This window comes from Periplaneta americana, chromosome 14, assembly GCF_040183065.1.
Source record: "Periplaneta americana isolate PAMFEO1 chromosome 14, P.americana_PAMFEO1_priV1, whole genome shotgun sequence".
NCBI classification, from domain to species: domain Eukaryota; kingdom Metazoa; phylum Arthropoda; class Insecta; order Blattodea; family Blattidae; genus Periplaneta; species Periplaneta americana.
This window is the reverse complement of record NC_091130.1, coordinates 95,781,870-95,802,311: the sequence shown is the minus strand read 5'-3', so window position 1 is coordinate 95,802,311 and position 20,442 is coordinate 95,781,870. Positions and strand designations below refer to the sequence as shown.

The 20,442-nt window shown below is 38.0% G+C and overlaps 1 protein-coding gene across 9 annotated transcripts in view; it reads left to right on the top strand.

Moving 5' to 3' along the window:
- The window catches only part of LOC138713596 (adenosine deaminase-like), a 106,603-nt gene that overhangs the window by 3,663 nt on the left and 82,498 nt on the right, over positions 1-20,442 (top strand). Inside the window, exon 1 of one of the 9 annotated variants that reach the window (XM_069845787.1) lies at positions 1,611-1,633. The exons of 2 other annotated variants lie outside the window; for them this stretch is intronic. In XM_069845787.1, coding sequence (XP_069701888.1) covers positions 1,628-1,633 — 6 coding nt within the window. In that variant the 5' untranslated portion in view covers positions 1,611-1,627. Of the gene's footprint in view, positions 1-1,610; positions 1,634-12,355; positions 12,488-15,475; positions 15,501-18,602; positions 18,694-19,523; positions 19,598-20,442 lie in introns of those variants that run through there. 6 more of the 9 variants (XM_069845790.1, XM_069845784.1, XM_069845789.1 and 3 more) reach the window with 6 other exon arrangements.

Here is a 20,442-nt window from a genome sequence, read left to right as displayed (position 1 = left end):
TAAACATTCTGTAAAATACTGCGCAAAGTGGCAGTTAATATTGAATGTATTTAAACTATTAATAGTCGGTGAATAGAACGAAGGATATATTAATTGCTACTTTGCGCTGTATTTTACAGAATTCTTACTTTAAACCTCATTACCTGCTTTTGACTTACACCACTTCTGCACTGAACGGCTCAAATAATCACTGGGAATGTAAAATCAACACCAATAACAGTCATGCAAATTATTACAGAAAAGATTGCTTTTTATATTAAATTTAAAAAGTCTCTTTTATTTCTTGAGAACTTAATACGTCTGCCACATGAATCTACACTAACACATCAGAAATTTATCGACACAGTCTGGATTTATTCAAGAAGTGAATATTTTGCAAAAGGATTACTATACTCCATGAATTCTTGCAAAATTAATACCATGATACCTACTTGAATGCTATGTAACATTCAACTTTTTAAAAATATAAAGAAAAAAAACACGAATACAAAAATTATGGAATTACTTGCATTAAAAACTGTAGATATATTATCCAAAATCGGAATGGTTACACATTTACACATATGATCTCTGCAAAAAAATAATATACTGTAACAGGTATTTACTTTGTTTTTATTTAAACTGTTCTTCCTGACATACAAATAGGTAACCGATAACTAATAAATGTTTTATAGAACACAATACGTAGGCTATCTACAACGTGGATTATTGGTTATGACTGAGTTATGATTTTCTCTTGGTCTTTAGGGAATCTGAAGAACGACAAATTCGGAGATTTAAACTTGTTGTTACTGCAATTTTCGTATTGCAAACATTGCCTTTATTCCGACGCATGATTAAAACGTTATTATAACATCTCGCATCCCTTTAAAGCACGTGCTGGCTGTATCAACCCTATGACCAGTGCCTTGCCTGCCGCTTGGGCGCTAGTGTCGCGAATGTTGGCAAAAAAAATGTTGAAGTTGCGCGACTGTATGTATAAGACTGTGGTTGCACTACAAACTGAAAAACTTTGACCATCTACTTTCACTGATCCAGCTACGCTCTCACAATACAATAACGTCTGTTCAGAAAATGTTTTGCAACTGAATGGTACCGTATACCTGCTAGTACGGGAGGAGGGGGTGGTCGGACAGTAAAAGTAACCGTCTCCAAGCTTCTAGATGTTCTGTGCCCAGTATACCTTAACTGCTTAATATTTGTTGTTCACAAAGATGACGATTACTGACTGACAGTTCCAGTTTCTTCAATTATTTGCTGTTGTAGACTACTACAGGAATGCAGGTGATTACGTTTCACTGTTTATATTTGTTTTTATCCTTGTTACCCTTTTAGCTTATATTTGCTTGTTTTTGTGATATAGTAATAAATCTTATTGTCTTTTGCGGTTGTGTTCTATCAGCATTACTTTTCGTCCGCTATTTTTCACGACCGAAAGATGCACACAATGTGCAAGATTAAGTTAATGTTGTCACTCGGTTATTGAAATATATTTCAGGAAGCACATCCTACGGATATGATGAATTATGTAAATATAAATACCCGCAAGTCACAAAGACGACGACGATTTTATTGACTGACAGTTGCAGGACTAATATCTTTGATTATTTGATGTTATAACACAAGAATGCAGGTAATTACGTTTTACTATTTATATTTGTCTTTATCCTTGTTACTATTAGGCTCATGTTTGGTTGTTTTTATGTTGTATTGTAATAAATCTTAGTTTGTTTTACGATTGCGTTCTATCAGCATTGCTTTCCGTCCGCCTCAAGTTAGCGGCGAGCGATCGCTTCAATTTGGGTCCAGTCGTATCTTCTGCGCAGCTGGCAGTGTGGGGACTTGCATGTAGGCATCTTGAAATTAGTTGATTCGCGAATAAAACCGACGATGTAACACCACAATCAACTATCCATATGCCACGGCCTACTTGATTGTAAGCCGTGTACATATGCTAAACGGGATACTACGAGCTAAAAGTAAGAATTCTTATTTCTACCTGTTCACACCTGTGGAGTAATGGCTAGCGCATCTGGTCGCGAAACCAGGTGGCCCGACTTCGATTCCCGGTCGAGGCAAGTTACCTGGTTGAGGTTTTTTCGGGGTTTTCCCTCAACCCAATATGAGCGAATGCTGGGTAACTTTCGGTGCTAGACTCCGGACTCATTTCACCGGCTTGTCATCTTCATCTCATTCAGACACTAAATAACCTAAAATGTTGATAAAGCGTCGTAAAATAGTGTACTTAAAAATATATTTCTAGATCGTTGGCAGGATCTAATATTTTGGTAGCAACACAGTCTAGTATACTGTATAGTCCCAAAGCTTTAGATAATGAGGGTACTGTCCGCCATTAGCATAAGCGCCCAAAACAAAGTGGACGTGGCGATAAGTAAGGCTGGAATTATGAAGCTGTCAGTTAAACTGAAGTGGAAAAACCTAGTCTTCCGTCAAATATGTGTTAGTAACTTAACCTAAAATAAAAAACTTATGTACCCTAAATTTAAATAGGAACAATAGACTGTGCGGGTACTATTTCGCATTGTCTGTTATGAGGCGGTAGTAGCGATCCTAGTGGTTAGCAACTGTCTATTGATGCATATTCCCTACGTATTTAGCTTCGTGACTGTATATACTAGACTGTTGTGGCATCACAGTATAGTATAGACAGTCACGAAGTTTGAGTTTTTGAGGGTACTAAGAACAATAGACTGTGCAGGTAGTATTTCGCATTGTCTGTGATGAGGTGATAGTAGCGATCCTAGTGGTTAGCAGCTATCTATGGATGTATATTAACTACGTATTGAGCTTCGTGACTGTATATACTAGACTAGTAGCATCGTGATGGCGACTGTCCTCAAGCGCGGCTTCAATTCACAGGAGTGGATCGGGACAGCACGTTTGCACATCTCCTTTTTATGATCGTTGCATGTATACAGCTTTTTGTTTCTCCCGTAAAATTGGTACTTTTGGACTTGGTCTTTGGACAAATGGCGATTATATTATATACAATGCAAATGAAGAGATGGACATGGAATACATTAAAATATACAAATTGTTGCTACGAGAAGACATCACTATATTTTAGCCTATATTTACTTTGAAGAAAGGACCTAGATCCGTCAATTATATAAATTATAAATTGTAATCACTGTTTTATTTGTAGTAGGAAATGTTAGCGGGACAGCTTTGAATGTGTGTTTTGATGTAGTCTTTTCAGAGAAATTAAGTACATAGGTATAAAAATGTCGTGGAAACATTCAAATAGTTTTTCTTATGTATCTTAAAACTGTAAAGAAGTGACAGGCACTTTCTGCAATCATAGATTCAATTCTTATTTTGCCAAATCTATTTTCTATTTTATTTCTTCCTTTGTGAGACTGTGTAACTCTTGATCATCTTTCCTTTGACATTGCAGTCTATTGTAAACAACTTAGGTACCCATATGCCCTAAATACTGCAATCAGCACTTTTCAAACATCCTTAAAGGAGCTATCTACATGGTTTTCTGACTGGAGATTACTACTCAACATTACCAAGACAGAAGCTAAAATCTTCTCTTTAAGGCCTATTCATAATCCACCTCCTTTGGTTCTTCTCAATGAACAAGTTACATGGCTCTCTAGTCAAGAAGCTGTAAAATATTTGGGACTATTATTAGACACGAAACTTACATGGAATGCCCATTAAACTCGCATTGTTACACTAGCCTCTTCAAGAATTCGAAAATTATACCCCTTGGTTAATAGACGTTCACAAATTGGATTGGATTGTTCAATGCTACTCTACACCTCGCTTGTACAACCTCTTTTAACTTATGCAGCGCCAGTGTGGGGCACAGCAAATAAGACTCACATGCATCGCCTGCAAGTTCTCCAGAACAAGTTCCTGCGAACAGCAACAAATGCCCCCTGGTTTGTAAGAAATCAACAACTGCATCAAGAATTGGGAATTCTTCCACTACAGTAGAACAGTACATCCATTCAATATCAAAATCCTTCTTCAACAAACTTCCTGACGTTCCTGGAGCTGTGACATTTAACATTGAAGCAAGATCCTGTCAGCCATCTAGACTTAAAAGGAAACTTCCTCAAGACATCTTTCTTAGCGATACTGACGACTCTTCATAAATTAACACAGGAAATCATGATCATATTTTTATTCTCATAATTCACAAAAATGATTAATTATCAAATTTAAATTACTTAGAGGAGCCTTTAGAGCCAACCTCAGCATGATATTCTGTATGTGATAGTTCATAATTTAACAGTGGTCTGTATAGCAAGTTTTCTGGTCGACCAAAAAAATAAATAAATAAATAAATGAATAAAAAACAAAAAACAAATAGCCGCTAGTCTGCTGTTCAATTTGGCAGTATAACACTAGCGCCAGTAAGCTGTCTAGCGGTTATTTAGTAAGTTTATGGTCATCACTGCACAGGCTACCCCTCTTTTTTATGTTTAATATTGGTTGACCAGCAAACTTGCTATACAGACCACTGTTAAATGATGGAATATCACATGCAGAATATCATGCTGAGGTCGGCTCTAAAGGCTCCTCTAATTAATTTAAATTAATTAATAAAATATTTTTGTGAATTATGTGAACAAAAATATGATGATTTTTCTGTGTTAAATTTATGAAGAGTCGTCAGTATCACTAAGAAGGGTGTCTTGAGGGAGTTTCCTTTTAAGTCGAGATGGCTGACAAGATCTTGCTCCAATGTTATATGTCACAGCTCCAGGAACACCAGGAAGTTTGTTGAAGAAAGATTTTGACATTGAATGGATGTACTGTTCTAGTGGAAGAATTCCCAATTCTTGATGCAGTTGCTGATTTCTCACAAACCAGGGGGCATTTGTTGCAGTACGCAGGAACTTGTTCTGGAGAACTTGTAGGTGATGCATGTGTGTCTAATTTGCTGTCCCCCACACTGGCGCTGCATAAGTTAAAAGAGCAGTAGCGGCTGGTGGTCAAATTAATGAGTGTGCTGCAATAGCTATATCGGCCTTCTGTATAAACTTATATGTATTTATCTTAATTTGAGACTCGCCTAGTGACGAAATATGAAATCCATACGACGTTCCTTCCTACTGCAGAACTTGTCAATTACCCTGGAGTTAAACCCCTCCATCTTGGACATCATACTCATTTCTATGGACAGTATTGCAAGAGCAGTGAGGCGATCGTGGGACATAGTGTTCCTTAAAAAAGGTTTTTATGCGTTTAAAGAAAGAAAAACATCTTTCTGGCTCAGCAGTGGTCATTGGTATTGTAACCGAAATAATGAACAACTTCGTTACTTCACAGAATGGATCCTGTGAATTGTTGGAGGCTATGTTATATATTGTAACAATTGAACAGCTCCATCTATATTTCGGAAGTCGGGTCTTCCATATAGAACTCCAAGTTGTATCTTTAACACTCTTTTGTTCAGTACAGTATAGCTGTTGACAGCAACTTCAAGTTCGCGTTCAGGAAAATTACGCGAAAAATTGTCAAAAAATTTGCTCTTTAACAATTTTGTTGCGTCTAGGTAGCTTAAAGACTGAAACGATAAGTAGTTTCCTGAATTATACTGTCACGTAATTCCTTGACTTCAGTTTTCTGGACTGACTGATTCAGGAGAAACCTCAAAAACCAGGTAGATGGCAGCAGTAGTTGGACACTTGAATTACCAAACACATTGTACACAGTTCTGAGTTCTTCCACAAACAAGCATTCTTTCGTTACGCTTTACTTTTGCAATCTCCAAGCTGTGTTGTGCTGAAGCTGACTACAGCACTTCCCCGCGTAAAAATAGCCAATCAGAGCGGTGATTTCAGCTTCGCACATGCGCATTAGTTGTCTACATTTTCATGTAAAGTTTTGAGTAGCACAACGTACCGCCTGAGGCACCAAAGAGCGAAGAGCGAAGACTAAACACTCTATAACGCATCGTGAACATAACCACGGGAAATTGTCAAATGGCAAGTCAAATACTGTGGTATTGCAAATACATTATTTGAGCAAAAATTATCATTGTGCTGTAGCACTGTAGCACATGAGGACGGGCCGCCCCTGTAAAAGAGGTCGTACAAGCGAGGTGTAGAGTAGCATTGAACAGTCCAATCCAATTTGTGAACGTCTATTAACCAAAGAGTATAATTTCAGAATTCTAGAAGAGGTTAGTGTGACAATGCGACTTATATGGGCATTCCATGTAAGTTTCGTGTATAATAATATTCCCAAATATTTGACAGCTTCTTGACTGGAGAGCCATGTAACTTGTTCATTTAGAAGAACCAAAGGAGGTGGATTATGAATAGGCCTTAAAGAGAAGATTTTAGCTTCTGTCTTGGTAATGTTGAGTAGTAATCTTCAGTCAGAGAACCATTTAGACAGCTCCTGTAAGGATGTCTGAAGAGTGCTGATTGCAGTATTTAGGTTACTATGAGAATAAAAGAGAACTGTAACGTCAGCATACATAGCTATGCGTGACGGTTGTAAACATGGAATGTGATATGTGAAGATATTGAAGAGAAGTGGTGACAGTATAGATCCTTGTGGTACTCCGGCTAAAACTGGACGAAGCGTTGATTTAATGCCATCTATACGTACTGAGAACTGACGCTCAGATAAAAAAAACTTTTCACGATGCGGGTGAGACAGTCAGGAAAACCAATTCTATATAATTTTAGTATTAGACCATCATGCCAAACAGTATCAAATGCTTGGGCAATATCCAGAAACATATCCGTGGCAGTAAACTGTTTTTCTTCAAAGCCTTTTATAATGGATTCAGTGACTCTTTGCAGTTGGTTTGTTGTAGAATGTTTTGGACGAAAGCCAAACTGAAAAACTGGTATTATCTTGTTTTGGAACGTAAATTTACAAATGCGATGATGAATAGCCTTCTCAAACAATTTCGTTAGCGTGGGCAGTAAGCTAATAGGTCGATAACTTGATGGCAAGTGCTTAGGTTTGTTAGGCTTATGAAAAACAATGATTTCAGGAAGTTTCCGGGCTCGAGGAAAGTACCCAATTAAAGGGCAGCATTGAAAATTATCGTCAAGTAAGTAAGAGCTTTGTTGGTGAGCTTCTTTAGTACAATGTTGGGTATAAGATCATGGCCTGGAGATTTTTTATTTGGAAGCCTTTGAATGAAGTGAGACAATTCTTGTGGAGTAGTATAGGAAATTTTCTCTGGCACAGTCGGTTTATTCATATTTTCTATAAGTTCTTTTTCTAATTCAGAGGTAATCTGTTCATGTTTATTCTCGTTTGGGGTGAATACATATTGATAATATGATGCAAGCAAGTTACATTTCGACTCTGTGTCTGTGGCTATTTGAGAGTCTAACTGAAGTGTCGGGATGACTGTTGGCTCGCGTAGAATACGCTTTGTAGCGTACCAAAGAGTATTATCAGCTTCAGATACAGATGATAAGTAAGACTAATATGACTGCAGACGATGTTGTTCAAGGTTTGTCTTGTTTAATCGTATGAGATAATTCAGCTTCTTCCGCTGCCATGGTTGCCTCTCTCGTTGCCAGGCTACCCCTCTAAATCTCACTTTCCTCTCGTCAACCTAACTACTTCCTGTTTAGTCGTATCCCAATTTTGGGCCCGATTTTATTCATTATTTATTTAAATGACTTACGCTAGTTTGAAAATTATTAATGAACTTGATGCAATCGACCGAAAATAGAAGATTGGTGTTCAGCTAATTCTCTTTGCTTAAACAAAGAGAAGATCACAGTGTAATACTACAGTCTAATACTTACAGTCGCGCAACTCATACGTATAAAATATGCCAACATTTGATAGCTGGCGCGATAGTAGCCCTCTAGCGGCAGGCAAGCTAAAAGTTTGCACACGACATAATATGATAAAACATCAGAAAACGGGTTTTGCGTAATTCATTTTGCATTTTTATGCTATACAGTAAGTGTATATGGTCCTTATTAATTTTAATTTAGAATCCTAGAAGAATTTCACACGCAGTTAATCTACAATGTTTCATAAGCTGGGAATAAATGTAATTCTTTCTGCTCCTTACAACTGAATCATGGCCCTGATTACGTATCATGGTTTGAAATAATATAATTGTTCGTACGTGGACGGTTAATTCAATTCATTCCTAAATATATTTATGAATCATTGGAACTCTATATTATTTTCCTGTGAGAAGAGGCAAAATTAGTAACTTCAAATTTGTATGGCATATCTCGTAGGGAACATCGCGTTGTGAATTCCTCTCCCTATTTCCTGAGAAATTAACTATTTTCCATACTGAAAATTGGGGTAAATTCGGACGCTGAGGTAAACTTGAAAATAAAGAAAAGGGGAGGATTTAAACCTTAATATGATAGACATTGATTTATGAAGTTCATTATTATTCCATTTATTAAGAACCGCTATTTCCTTTATTATTTGAGTCACAAATAGTGCTGATGTTAGGCCTATGGTTAAAATTTTTATGGCAAGTTTACCGCATTTTACATTACATTTCCAGTTTTCACACATAATGCCTAATTTTAACTTATCCTACCTAAATAATGCGTAATTTACATGCACTTACTCTTAATATGACGTAGGTGAGAACAAATAAATGAACACACAATTTTGTTGAAAAAATTGTAACTTCAATTAACTCAGAAAATGTACGCCAAATTTTATTTTCAGAGCAGAAGTGGTGTAAGTTAAAAATGGGTAATGTGGGTTAAAGTAAACATTCTGTAAAATACAGCGCAAAGTAGCAGTTAATATTGAATTTATTTAAACTATTAGTAGACAGTGAATAGCACGAAGGATATATTAATTGCTACTTTGTGCTGTATTTTACAGAATTTTTACTTTAAAACTCATTACCTAATTTTGACTTACACCACTTCTGCTCTGAACAGCTCAAATAATCACTGGAAATGTAAAATGAACACCAATAACAGTCATGCAAGTTATTACAGAAAATATTGTTTTTTATATTAAATTTAAAAAGGCTCTTTTATTTCTTGAGAACTTAATACGTCTGCCACATGAATCCACACCAACACATCAGAAATTTATCGACACAGTCTGGATTTATTCAAGAAGTGAATATTTTGCAAAAGGATTACAATACTCCATGAATTCTTGAAAAATTAACACCATTATCCCTATTTGAATGCAATATAACATTCAACTTTTGAAAAAATATAAAGAAAAAAACACGAATACCAAAATTATGGAATTACTTGCATTAAAAACTGTAGATACGTTATCCATAATCGGAATGGTTACACATTTATACATATGATCTCTGCAAAAAAAAAAATAATAATAATATACTGTACCAGGTATTTACTTTGTTTTTATTTAAACTCTCCTTCCTGACATACAGATAGGTACCTGATAACTAAAAATGTTTTATAGAACACAATACGTAGGGTACCTACAACGTGGATTATTGGTTATGACTGAGTTATGCTTTTCTCTTGGTCTTTAAGAGAATCTGAAGAACGAGAAATTCGGAGATTTAAACTTGTTGTTACTGCAATTTTCGTCATTGCACACATTGCCTTTATTCCGACGCATGATTAAAACGTTATAACATATCGCATCCCTTTAAAGCACGTGCTGGCTGAACGAGACTGTATCAACCCTATGACCAGTGCCTTGCCTGCCGCTTGGGCGCTAGTGTCGCCAATGTTGGCAAAAAAAGTGTTGAAGTTGCGCGACTGTAAGTATTAGTCTGTGGTAATACATACAGTCACTCACATCATACGTATAAAATATGCCAACATTTGACAGCTGGCGCGACGGTAGTGCTTTAGCGGCAGGCAAGTTAAATGTGTGCAGACTACATATGATAACACTTCAGAAAACGGGTTTTGCGTAATTTATTTTATATTTTTATGCTATACAGTAAGTGCATATGATTCTTATTAATTTTACTTTAGAATCCTAGAATAATTTCACACGCACTTAATCTACATGTTTCAGAAGCTGGGAATAAAGGTAATTCTTTTTGCTCCTTACAACTGAATCATGGCCCTGATCACCTAGTATAGTATAGTATAGTATAGTATAGTATAGTATAGTACAGTATAGTATAGTATAGTATAGTATAGTATAGTTCGTACGTGAATGGTTAATTCAATTCATTCCTAAACATATTTATGCATCATTGGAACTCTATATATTTCCTGTGAGAAGAGTCAAAATTAGTAGCTTCAAAATTGTAGGGCATATCTCGTAGGGTACATTGCGTGGTGAACTCCTCTCCCTATTTCCTGGGAAATTAACTATTTTCCATACCGCAAATTGGGGTAAACTCGACTTCTAAGATAAACTTGAAAATAAAAAAGGGAAGGATTTAAACCTTAATATGACATACACTGAATATATTTATGGAGTTCATTATTTTTCCATTTCTTAAGAACCGGTAGCCTATTTCCTTTATTATTTTGAGTCACAAATAGTGCTGATATGGTTTAATTCCCAATTCTTGATGCAGTTGTTGATTTCTTACAAACCAGGGGGCATTTGTTGCTGTTCGCAGGAACTTGTTCTGGAGAACTTGCAGGCGATGCATGTGAGTCTTATTTGCTGTCCCCCACACTGGCGCTGCATGAGTTAAAAGAGGTTGTACAAGCGAGGTGTAGAGTAGCATTGAACAATCCAATCCAATTTGTGAACGTCTATTAACCAAGGGGTATAATTTTCGAATTCTTGAAGAGGCTAGTGTAACAATGCGAGTTTAATGGGCATTCCATGTAAGTTTCGTGTTTAATAATAGTCCCAAATATTTTACAGCTACTTGACTAGAGAGCCATGTAACTTGTTCATTGAGAAGAACCAAAGGAGGTGGATTATGAATATGCCTTAAAGAGAAGATTTTAGCTTCTGTCTTGGTAATGTTGAGTAGTAATCTTCAGTCAGAGAACCATTTAGACAGCTCCTGTAAGGATGTCTGAAGAGTGCTGATTGCAGTAGTTAGGTTACTATGAGAATAAAAGAGAACTGTATCATCAGCATACATAACTGTGTGTGACGGTTGTAATCATGGAATGTGATATGTGAAGAGATTGAAGAGAAGTGGTGACAGTATGGATCCTTGTGGTACTCCGGCTAAAACTGGACGAAGCGTTGATTTAATGCCATCTATACGTACTGAGAACTGACGCTCAGATAAAAAAAACTTTTCACGATGCGTGTGAGATAGTCGGGAAAGCCAATTCTGTATACATAATTTTAGTATTAAACCATCATGCCAAACAGTATCAAATTCTTGGGCAATATCCAGAAAAACAGCGGCAGTATACTGTTTTCCTTCAAAACCTTTTATAATGGATTCAGTGACTCTTTGCAATTGGTGTATTGTAGAATGTTTCGGACGAAAGCTAAACTGAAAATCAGGTATTATCTTGTTTTGGAACGTAAATTTACAAATGCGATGGTGAATAACCTCAAACAATTTCGATAGCGTGGGCAGTAAGCTAATGCGTCGATAACTAGATGGCAAGTGCTTAGGTTTGTTAGGCTTATGAAAAACCATGATTTCAGAAAGCATCCAGGCTCTAGGAAAGTACCCAATTAAAAGAGCAACGTTGAAAATTATCGTGAAATAAGTAAGAGCTTTGTTGGTAAGCAACTTTAGTACAATGTTGGGTATAAGATCATGACCTGGAGATTTTTTATTTGGAAGCCTTTGAATGAATTGAGACAATTCTTGCGGAGTAGTATAGGAAATTTTCTCTGGCACAGTCGGTTTATTAATATTGACTATAAGTTCTTCTTCAAATTCAGAGGTAGTCTGTTCATTTTTATTCTCGTTTAGGGTGAATACATGTTGATAATGAGATGCAAGCAAATTACATTTCGACTCTGTGTCTGTGGCTATTTGAGAGTCTAGACGAAATGTCGGGATGGCTGTTGGCTGGTGCAGAATACGCTTTGTAGCGTACCAAAGAGTGTTATCAGCTGTAGATAGAGATGATAAGTAATACTGATACGACTGCAGACGATGTTGTTCAAGATTTGTCTTGACTAATCTTATGAGATAATTCAGCTTTTTCCGTTGCCATGGTTGCCTCTCTCGTTGCCTTTGTCTACGAATACGATGTTTTTCCTTAATTAATTGGAGTATGGAAGATGGTAAGTAGTAGCGGGTTAAGGCCATTTTTTGGTAGATCTGAAGAAGTACGGTGCTTTCGTGTGCTGCTTTTAATTGCGGCAATGCACACGGATGTAAAGATGAAGAAGGGAGAAATGTTATATTTCACTGGTTAGTTAATCCTTAATTTCTACGACGATTTTTTCTCCTTATTATGTTACAGAAGACAAACTATTGTACTTGCCATGTGACACTTCATGCTCTGAGTTTCCTCTGAGTAAAGATTCCCTTAACCGAAAGTGGATAGGTGCAATCCGCAGAGAAAATTTCTACCCTACAATGAATAATTCAACGTGTTCAACTCACTTCGAAGATAGTAGTTATCTTTCTACGTTATTATACATTGTTAAGGTAAGCGTTCACTACATCGTATCGCACTCATCGGACGAATCGCACGGATCGGAAAAAGACCATCTTTGCTGTAATTGTTATGTCACCGCGTTCACTACATCGTATCGGACGCATCGCCTATCGGCAAATCCGTCCAAGTTTCTCGGATGGGCAACTTTTCCGATGCGTGCGATCATGGGCTATTTTAATAAATCAATTTCAATTGGTCAACTGTTACTATTATGTTGTACCATGTTCAGTGTCGCGCCAAAATTGTAGACGGAAAACTTATTTCGCATGTAGAAAATTGCGAAGAATTATATAATTTGTGGCGTTCCCATTACAGTAATCAAGTCGTTTCTTGCAAATATATTATGTAACCAATATTTCTTTCGTTTCTTCCTCTTCAATTAAGACGCATGAAGCAATTACAAATTCTTATTCGCTAACGGACGTAATTAATAGACCTATGCCCGTGTGCACCATTCCCGATTAAAATTTTACTATGGTTAAGTCGGCACTTTACCATCTTCGACGCCAAATTGCGGAGTATTAATCTCGATCAAAGTTAAACAAGCGAGTTGATGATGATCAAATTTGATCACGGGTAAGGGACTGGTTATCTTGAATTGAACATGGTCAAGTCGAGAAAACTAAAATGGCGGCATGATTTGACGTGCTTGATGGAATTGAAGATGAAATGACGTATCTTGAACACGCAAATCACTGCGGAAATAAGAGAATTGGTGTTATTCTAGAAAGGGTAAGTTTGTAGATGAATAATAATTTTTTTTTCTCAGAATAGACTAATGTTTTATATATGTTTCTCCTTTGAAAGATCGGGACTTTACTTGAAGACAAAATATTATTTAGGCCTAATTGTCCAATTTTGTTCACATAATAATAAAGTATTTATTCTATGCCGGTAATAATATAGCAAAATTATAGGCAAACTTGCAGGTCGCATTTAAAAGAACCTAGGAATATTAACATTTTCATCAGTATATTTGCTAGGACTTCTTATCATACTACACAAAGACGTTTTATAGTTTAACTTAGACTCACTACGAACGCTGTTCCTCGACCAAAAATTGAACACTTTCGCGCATAGCCATCTAGGGGCAGAGAGTCATGTGATTACAATATGTTTACATCACAATTCCCCTTAATTTGAAATAGCATAGAAGGTTATTCAGTATTATTGAATGTGTTAGGAGTAAGTGCGTATTAATTTAATCAATAGTGTGTGTGTATAGTGTTTATATAGTTTAAATGAATCGTTCTCCTGTGATATACGTGAAATCGCAGTGTAGGCCTACTATTTTGCTACATTTGAGGCCTATACATATAGTGTTTATATACTATTTTAATCATGTTATGAGTAAACCATCGTGTGCTCTTATGCTGCATACAACTGTACAAATAGTGTTCTTTTATCATTTATTTTCATCGTACTCCTATATAAATTCCGCAAGTGGAATCATGGTGTATAGTTGTGGGGAATACAACTGTACGAATCAACGTAAGAAGGATTCGGAAATTTCTTTTCATAAGTAAGTTAGTTACATATATTTTATTAGGATATTGTAAAATGACTGAGAACATTAGTACATATTTATTGTGTTAATAGAAGAGAAAGTTTCATAGGAGTAAGCGCAAACTTTCTTTTTAGGTTTCCATTGCAAAAACCTGAGCTTCTCAGTAAATTGTTATCTGCTGTTAAACGCGATAAATTTATACCATCAATTCACCACAGGCTTTGTTCAGTTCATTTCATAGAATCTTGTTTCTGGAAGACTAATGGTAATAAATTACTGAAACCTGACGCAGTTCCATCAGTTTTTAATTTTCCAGCCCATCTCACAAAGGTAATCACAAAATAAGTTTAAAAGGCCATAGCCTAGTTAGATTTTTGACCTTTAAAATAATGTTTTTTTTTTAATGTTCGTTTATTTGTAACTTATATTGAAGTACGGCACTGAAAATTACTTATAACATAGATCCATGTCTATATTTTGCAAATCATAATTAAAATGCTCATAAGTTAATGTTTTTTTATGTGTTGGAACCCGTATGTCCACATTCAGAATTCTTACCACTTCTAAAATTTATTTCAGATTGAACAACCACCCCGTAGAGTATTAAACAGATCATTAGAATCAGACAAACATGCAACAAATGAAGAAAGTAACAGTGGTACTATTTTAATAAAAAACTGATCAGGTCGTAACAGAGCACAACTATGCTCTTAGTCCCAGAAAAAAAATGTAAATTAATGGAAAAATAGCTGGAAAGAAAGAATGAACAAATTGAAACTTTAAGATGTCTGAATTCCACATACAGAAAGAAAACTCATAAACAAGAGGGTTCAATCAACAAATTGAAAGTAGCAGTAAAAGAATTGAAAGAAAAAAATCTTGCCACTGAGCACACACTATCAGTCATGTAGGATAATTTTTCGGATGTGATGTTAGATATCATTTCTAGAGCAGCTGGTGAACGGAAGAGTGAATATTCTGATATACTTAAGAAGTTTGCCATAACAATGCACTTTTATTCACCAGCTGCATATGAATATCTCAGGCAGAATCTAAATAATTCTTTACCACATGTCAATACCTTACTCACATGGTACAATACAGATAGAGGGGATCCTGGTTTTACTCAGGAAGCTTTCCTTGCATTAGAGGAACGTGCTAAGCTTTCTTCTCATAAAATATGGGTTGTTCTCATGTTTGATGAGATGTCAATTAAAAAGTGCATTGAGTGGAATGGTAAGGAATTTGTTGGGTATGTTGATTTGGGAGATTACTTTTCGTCCGCTATTTTCACGACAGCAAGATGCACACAATGTGCAAGATTAAGTTAATGTTCTCACTCGGTTATTGAAATATATTTCAGGAAGCCCATTCTACGGATATGATGAATTATATAAATAGAAATACGCCCAATTCATAAAGAGGACGAAGATTATTGACTGACAGTTGCAGGATTAATATCTTTGATTATTTGATGTTATACCACAAGAATACAGGTAATTACGTTTTACAACTTATATTTGTTTTTATCCTTGTTACTCTTAGGCTCATGTTTGGTTGTTTTTATGTTGTATAGTAATAAATCTTAGTTTGTTTTGCGATTGCGTTCTATCAGCATTGCTTTCCGTCCGCTATCGTCACGGCCCCAAGATGGCGGCGAGCGATCGCTTCAATTTGGGTCCAGTCCTATCTTCTGCGCAGCCGGCAGTGTGGGGACTTGATACTACATGACAATTTTGCTTAGGTTATTCTTTTAAGCTTTCCTTCTTGGAATAGGTCAAATGTTTTTAATTTAACGTACATAAGTTTAGATTAAGTTCCTAGCACGTATTTGACGAAATACTAGGTTTTTCCACTTCACTTTAACTGATTTATGCAAACGAAATTTTGACAGCTGACGATTCTAATGTCACTTATCGCCACACCCTCTTAGTTTTGGGCGCATAGGATAATGGCGGACGGTCGTTCAATTTTCTTCAAACATGGCGGCGCAATGACCACTCTATATCTTTCTCTTTCTAACTCGTAGGTTCTGACTTATCCCGTGTTCGGAAAGTTCGCATACACGATCATAAAATTGTAGGTCAGATATGATCATCGAGATCAGATCATCAGATCAGAGAGGGAGCTGAATCTAGCAAGACACTCACTGGTAAAAGTCGCCAGCTTACAATCAACATGAACAGCGGGAGCCGGCCGCCGCCTTGTGTCGACAAGTCTCGGCCGGACGGAGGCCAGCCACCGGGGAAGCGGAAGACAAGACGGAAGACGGTGAAACCGACGGCCGCCGGAAAACCTGCCTCACCGGAAGCTACATCACCACCACAACCATCATCATTTGGTAAGTCCAGCGCTTCACCAACCAAGACGATCAACGACTTAAACACACTAAAGACAATGGCACCGATCACTGCTAACAGAGCAGTAGTGATCACAAACGCTGACCCCGACTTACTGGACGCAGTGACTCCACGGAAACCCACAACGACCTTGACTATAAACTCCACCACTAGAGCCTACGTATTTTCCTCACGAGAAAATTTACGTCAGATGACATTAATGCATCCACGACAATTCGGGAAGCACGCCCGATACCAAACTCCACCAACCGCCACTCTCCTCGGACCTTGGGAATTACCAGGCCACCCATCCCATCCCTCCTCCACCCCACCCCACTCTCTATTGGACAGTGAATCTTCTTCTTCTTCCTCTGAGGAAGAGGCAGAGGTCACTTCCAATCCAAAAGAGGGGCCCTCAGAAGGGCCGACTCCAAAACATAGAGCAGAGAGGTCTCCTGTCCCAAAACCCACAGCAGAGAAGTCCCCCAACGGACCACCTCCCAGCTCTGAGGCGTCGTCTCACGATTCCTCAGAAGGGAAGCGGTCCAAAAGGCGCAATCCTATTCCCACAAATGTATCCGGTTCGACTCCGGCAAGCCCCACTTCTCCCACTCCCTCTAATACCGCACAAGGACCCAAGACAAGGACTGTACTGAAAATACTGAATCACACAAAAAACGGCAACAACCCACTATACATAGAGCGACTAATGAAACAGTACCGACTCGACATCCAAACCCCACGACAGTTCTGGGCACACACTACCAAGACAACAACACTCACATTCCCCACGATTGACGACGCGGAGAAGTTCGCTAGGGCAATTCCCCTGTACAACTTCGGCCCGTCCGCAGAAATCAACATTACGTCGCCCAGTGAAACAAGACAGAAACAGACCAGAAATAAAGAGATCAGTGTCGTCATGAAAAATGTCGACACGCTGATCTCTGAGGACGAACTAATGCAGATCCTGGCTGTAACACATCCAGGCATCACACGCATTAAGAGAATTATCTCCGCACAGACTGACAAACCCACCAACTTAGTTAGAATTTTCACAAAAGACATCACCACAGCAGACAAGTTACTAGGAGGAATTAAACTCGCAGGACGATACTATAGAGTAGAGCCATCTCACGAGACAATCTTCCACCGACCGTGCCTTAACTGTGCACAATACGGCCACACTAAGACAAACTGTGACAAGCCCAAGACTTGCTTTAAGTGCGGCAAGAATCCCGACCTCTGCAACCACAACCGCCTATCCCAGATTAGGTATTGCGCCACGTGCAACAGCGACACCCATTATACGGGCCAAGCTCGCTGTCCAAAATATCCAAGGACCAATCTCATAACCTCCTCCGATCCCACGCATGTCCCCATTGACACCCACAAACCAATACCGCCACCTATACCCAAACCATCACAGTCCGTCTTCAAACCAACACTACCCAAACCCGAATTGTCTTATGCGGATGCAGCTAAGACAAAGACAACCAAGACAAACACTACAGACGATCCACAGACAGACAAAACAACCACGGAACAGCTGGTCGAGGGGGTTCTACGTTCTGCTATGCAGAAAATAGAATCCTACATTGACCGGCAACTAAACAGACTACAGGACGAAATAGTGACATTCACTATTTCTTTACTCACTACTGACACAAACCCTACGAAACGACACACGACACTTGCCACAACCAACCAGGCAGCCAGACGGCTTCTACGGAAACGAGTAGCCCACCACTTTGTTGGTAACAGGTTACGAGTTTCCCTAGCGCCACTACAAAAACGTGACTAGGACAGAACTGACCAGAGCACTGGACTCTCCACCTCTCATTAACATCTGCGAGGCATGGTGCTCACTTCACTTCATTCATGTCATTCACAATTCAACTGATAGCGTATACATGTTCATAAAATCATTCACAGGGGAAATACACTACTGTTAGATGAGAGGGCAAACGGCTTATAGCTGGGTACCTCGATCTAAAGTTAGCGAATTGCTTGTCGAGGAACCAATGGAGGCATGGGATGCTTACCCTGCCTGCCATTTTAAACATCATTCATTCTTTCTTCGTCCCCATTCATTCATTCATTCATTCATTCTTTGAACGCCAGTGTGCAGCACTACGGCCTATATTAAGCCTGGTTCAGACGGTGCGTGTTTCTGTGATGGATTCCAATGTGGCTGCGCGGATGGGTCGCCTGCGTTCTGACTGGCTTCCATGTTGCCTACGGTGATCGTAGTTGTTCACACGGAACTGGCTCTTTTCACAGTTCAAATTGGAAAATCATCTGCTGTTTCATCTGTTGCCAACACTCAGGGTAAAAAAGAAACTAAACCGTGAGTGGAAAACAACTAAATTCCTACATTAACAGTAGTAAATGTCGTAATAAAGTAATTAAGCCATAAGTGCAAAACAGCTAAGGTCCGATATTTAATTGTTGTTTCTTAGAAACCAAAGAATATAGAAAAACAGGTTTAGTTGGAAAACAACGAACATGGCGACATGGTTTCAGTGGTGATATATGATCATCTTTGGTTTACACCCTGCAAAGCATCACGAAAAATAGCAAGGAACCTAACCTCGAAATCCAGCAAGCTAGCCATCCACGGAGCCACCAGAGCCCATTACTTCCGGCGAGAGACCACGCAGGCTACCCATCCGCGCAGCCACCTGGGAATCCATCACAGAAATATGCACCGTCTGGGGCCCGTTTCACAATCCTTACAAATTACAAATTAACAATTTACAAATAACAAGTAAAAGATTACAAATGCTTGTAAATTGTGTTTCACAATGCTATTTTATTAGTTTGTAAAGTCTGACGAACTTTACAAAATCAGCTAAAGAAATTTACAAATACGCATTACTGGTTACATAATATCGCCAACGATAGTTTACTAAAATCGCTAAGGAGCAGAGCTAAAATCGCTGCATTTTTACTACTGTCGATACATATGTTTATATTTTGTACTAAAATAGATTATTCTAAGCTCGCTGATTCTTATTTCACCAACAGAAAATATAAAGTATTGTTAAAAACAAATAAAAGTATTTAGATTTTTATATATTGGCGACAATGGAGTTTCATGTGATGTGATTGGTCGAGTATACCAATAATTCTGTTACTTTTTTTTTATTTATTTATTTTTGTTTAACGATCTAATCGCGATGCTCCATTTTGTCGGCGAAAAGTATATTCGACTCTATTACCATGGAGAAGCTCCCACGTATCTACTAAATGTAAGTCTCGTGTTAGGTTTGCTAAAACCGGAGATGGATTATACTGCCCCGTTTGATCTTTCGCGTGAAGCACGCAGTTCCAGTCCCCACCTATCAATAGACAGTCATATCTGTGACGAAGGAAGAAAGGGAGTTCCTTACTTAGAAAACTTTCTCTCTGTTGGCGATGATTAGTTCCAGAAGGGAGATATACATTGAGCACCTGAATGTTATTAATCTTCATGGCTATCACTCGTCCGCTTGGATGTTTTTCGATGGCATCAACCGTAAGTCCACAACGATAAATAACTGCCGTACCACGATTTTCATCACCAGTGTTAACAACATAATCGTACTGCGGTCCTATGAAATCAAAGTTTTCGGTATTCACTTCCTGCAACAATAGAATATCTATGCTATTTTGTCTTATGAATGCATTGAGTAACGACTGTTTATTTTTACTTTGTAAACAATTTATGTTTAATGTTGCATAATTTCGTAGTAGCACCATATATTGAATTAAATAAAGTAGTACAAGTACTGACTTGCCGTACGATATGGATATCCCCGTCTGCATATTCTACGTCCCAAAATTATTTATGGCTAACCGTCGTTAAGGGATTCTCCAGCCCTAACGTTTTTATCCTCCTTCGGAAGGGATTTTCCATCAGGACCGTCCTTCTTACTGCCGTCTTTGGTGCGACCGTAGATTGCGTAGGGGTGAGGTCGTGGACTGTTCTTGACCTTATTGCTAGGATACGTGGTTGATGTGTTCTTTTCGCTGGAGCTGGTGCCAGACGCCACCCCATCTTCGCGACTTCTCAGACGTGGGTCCTGTGTAAACTCATTTTGCGCCATAGGTTTAA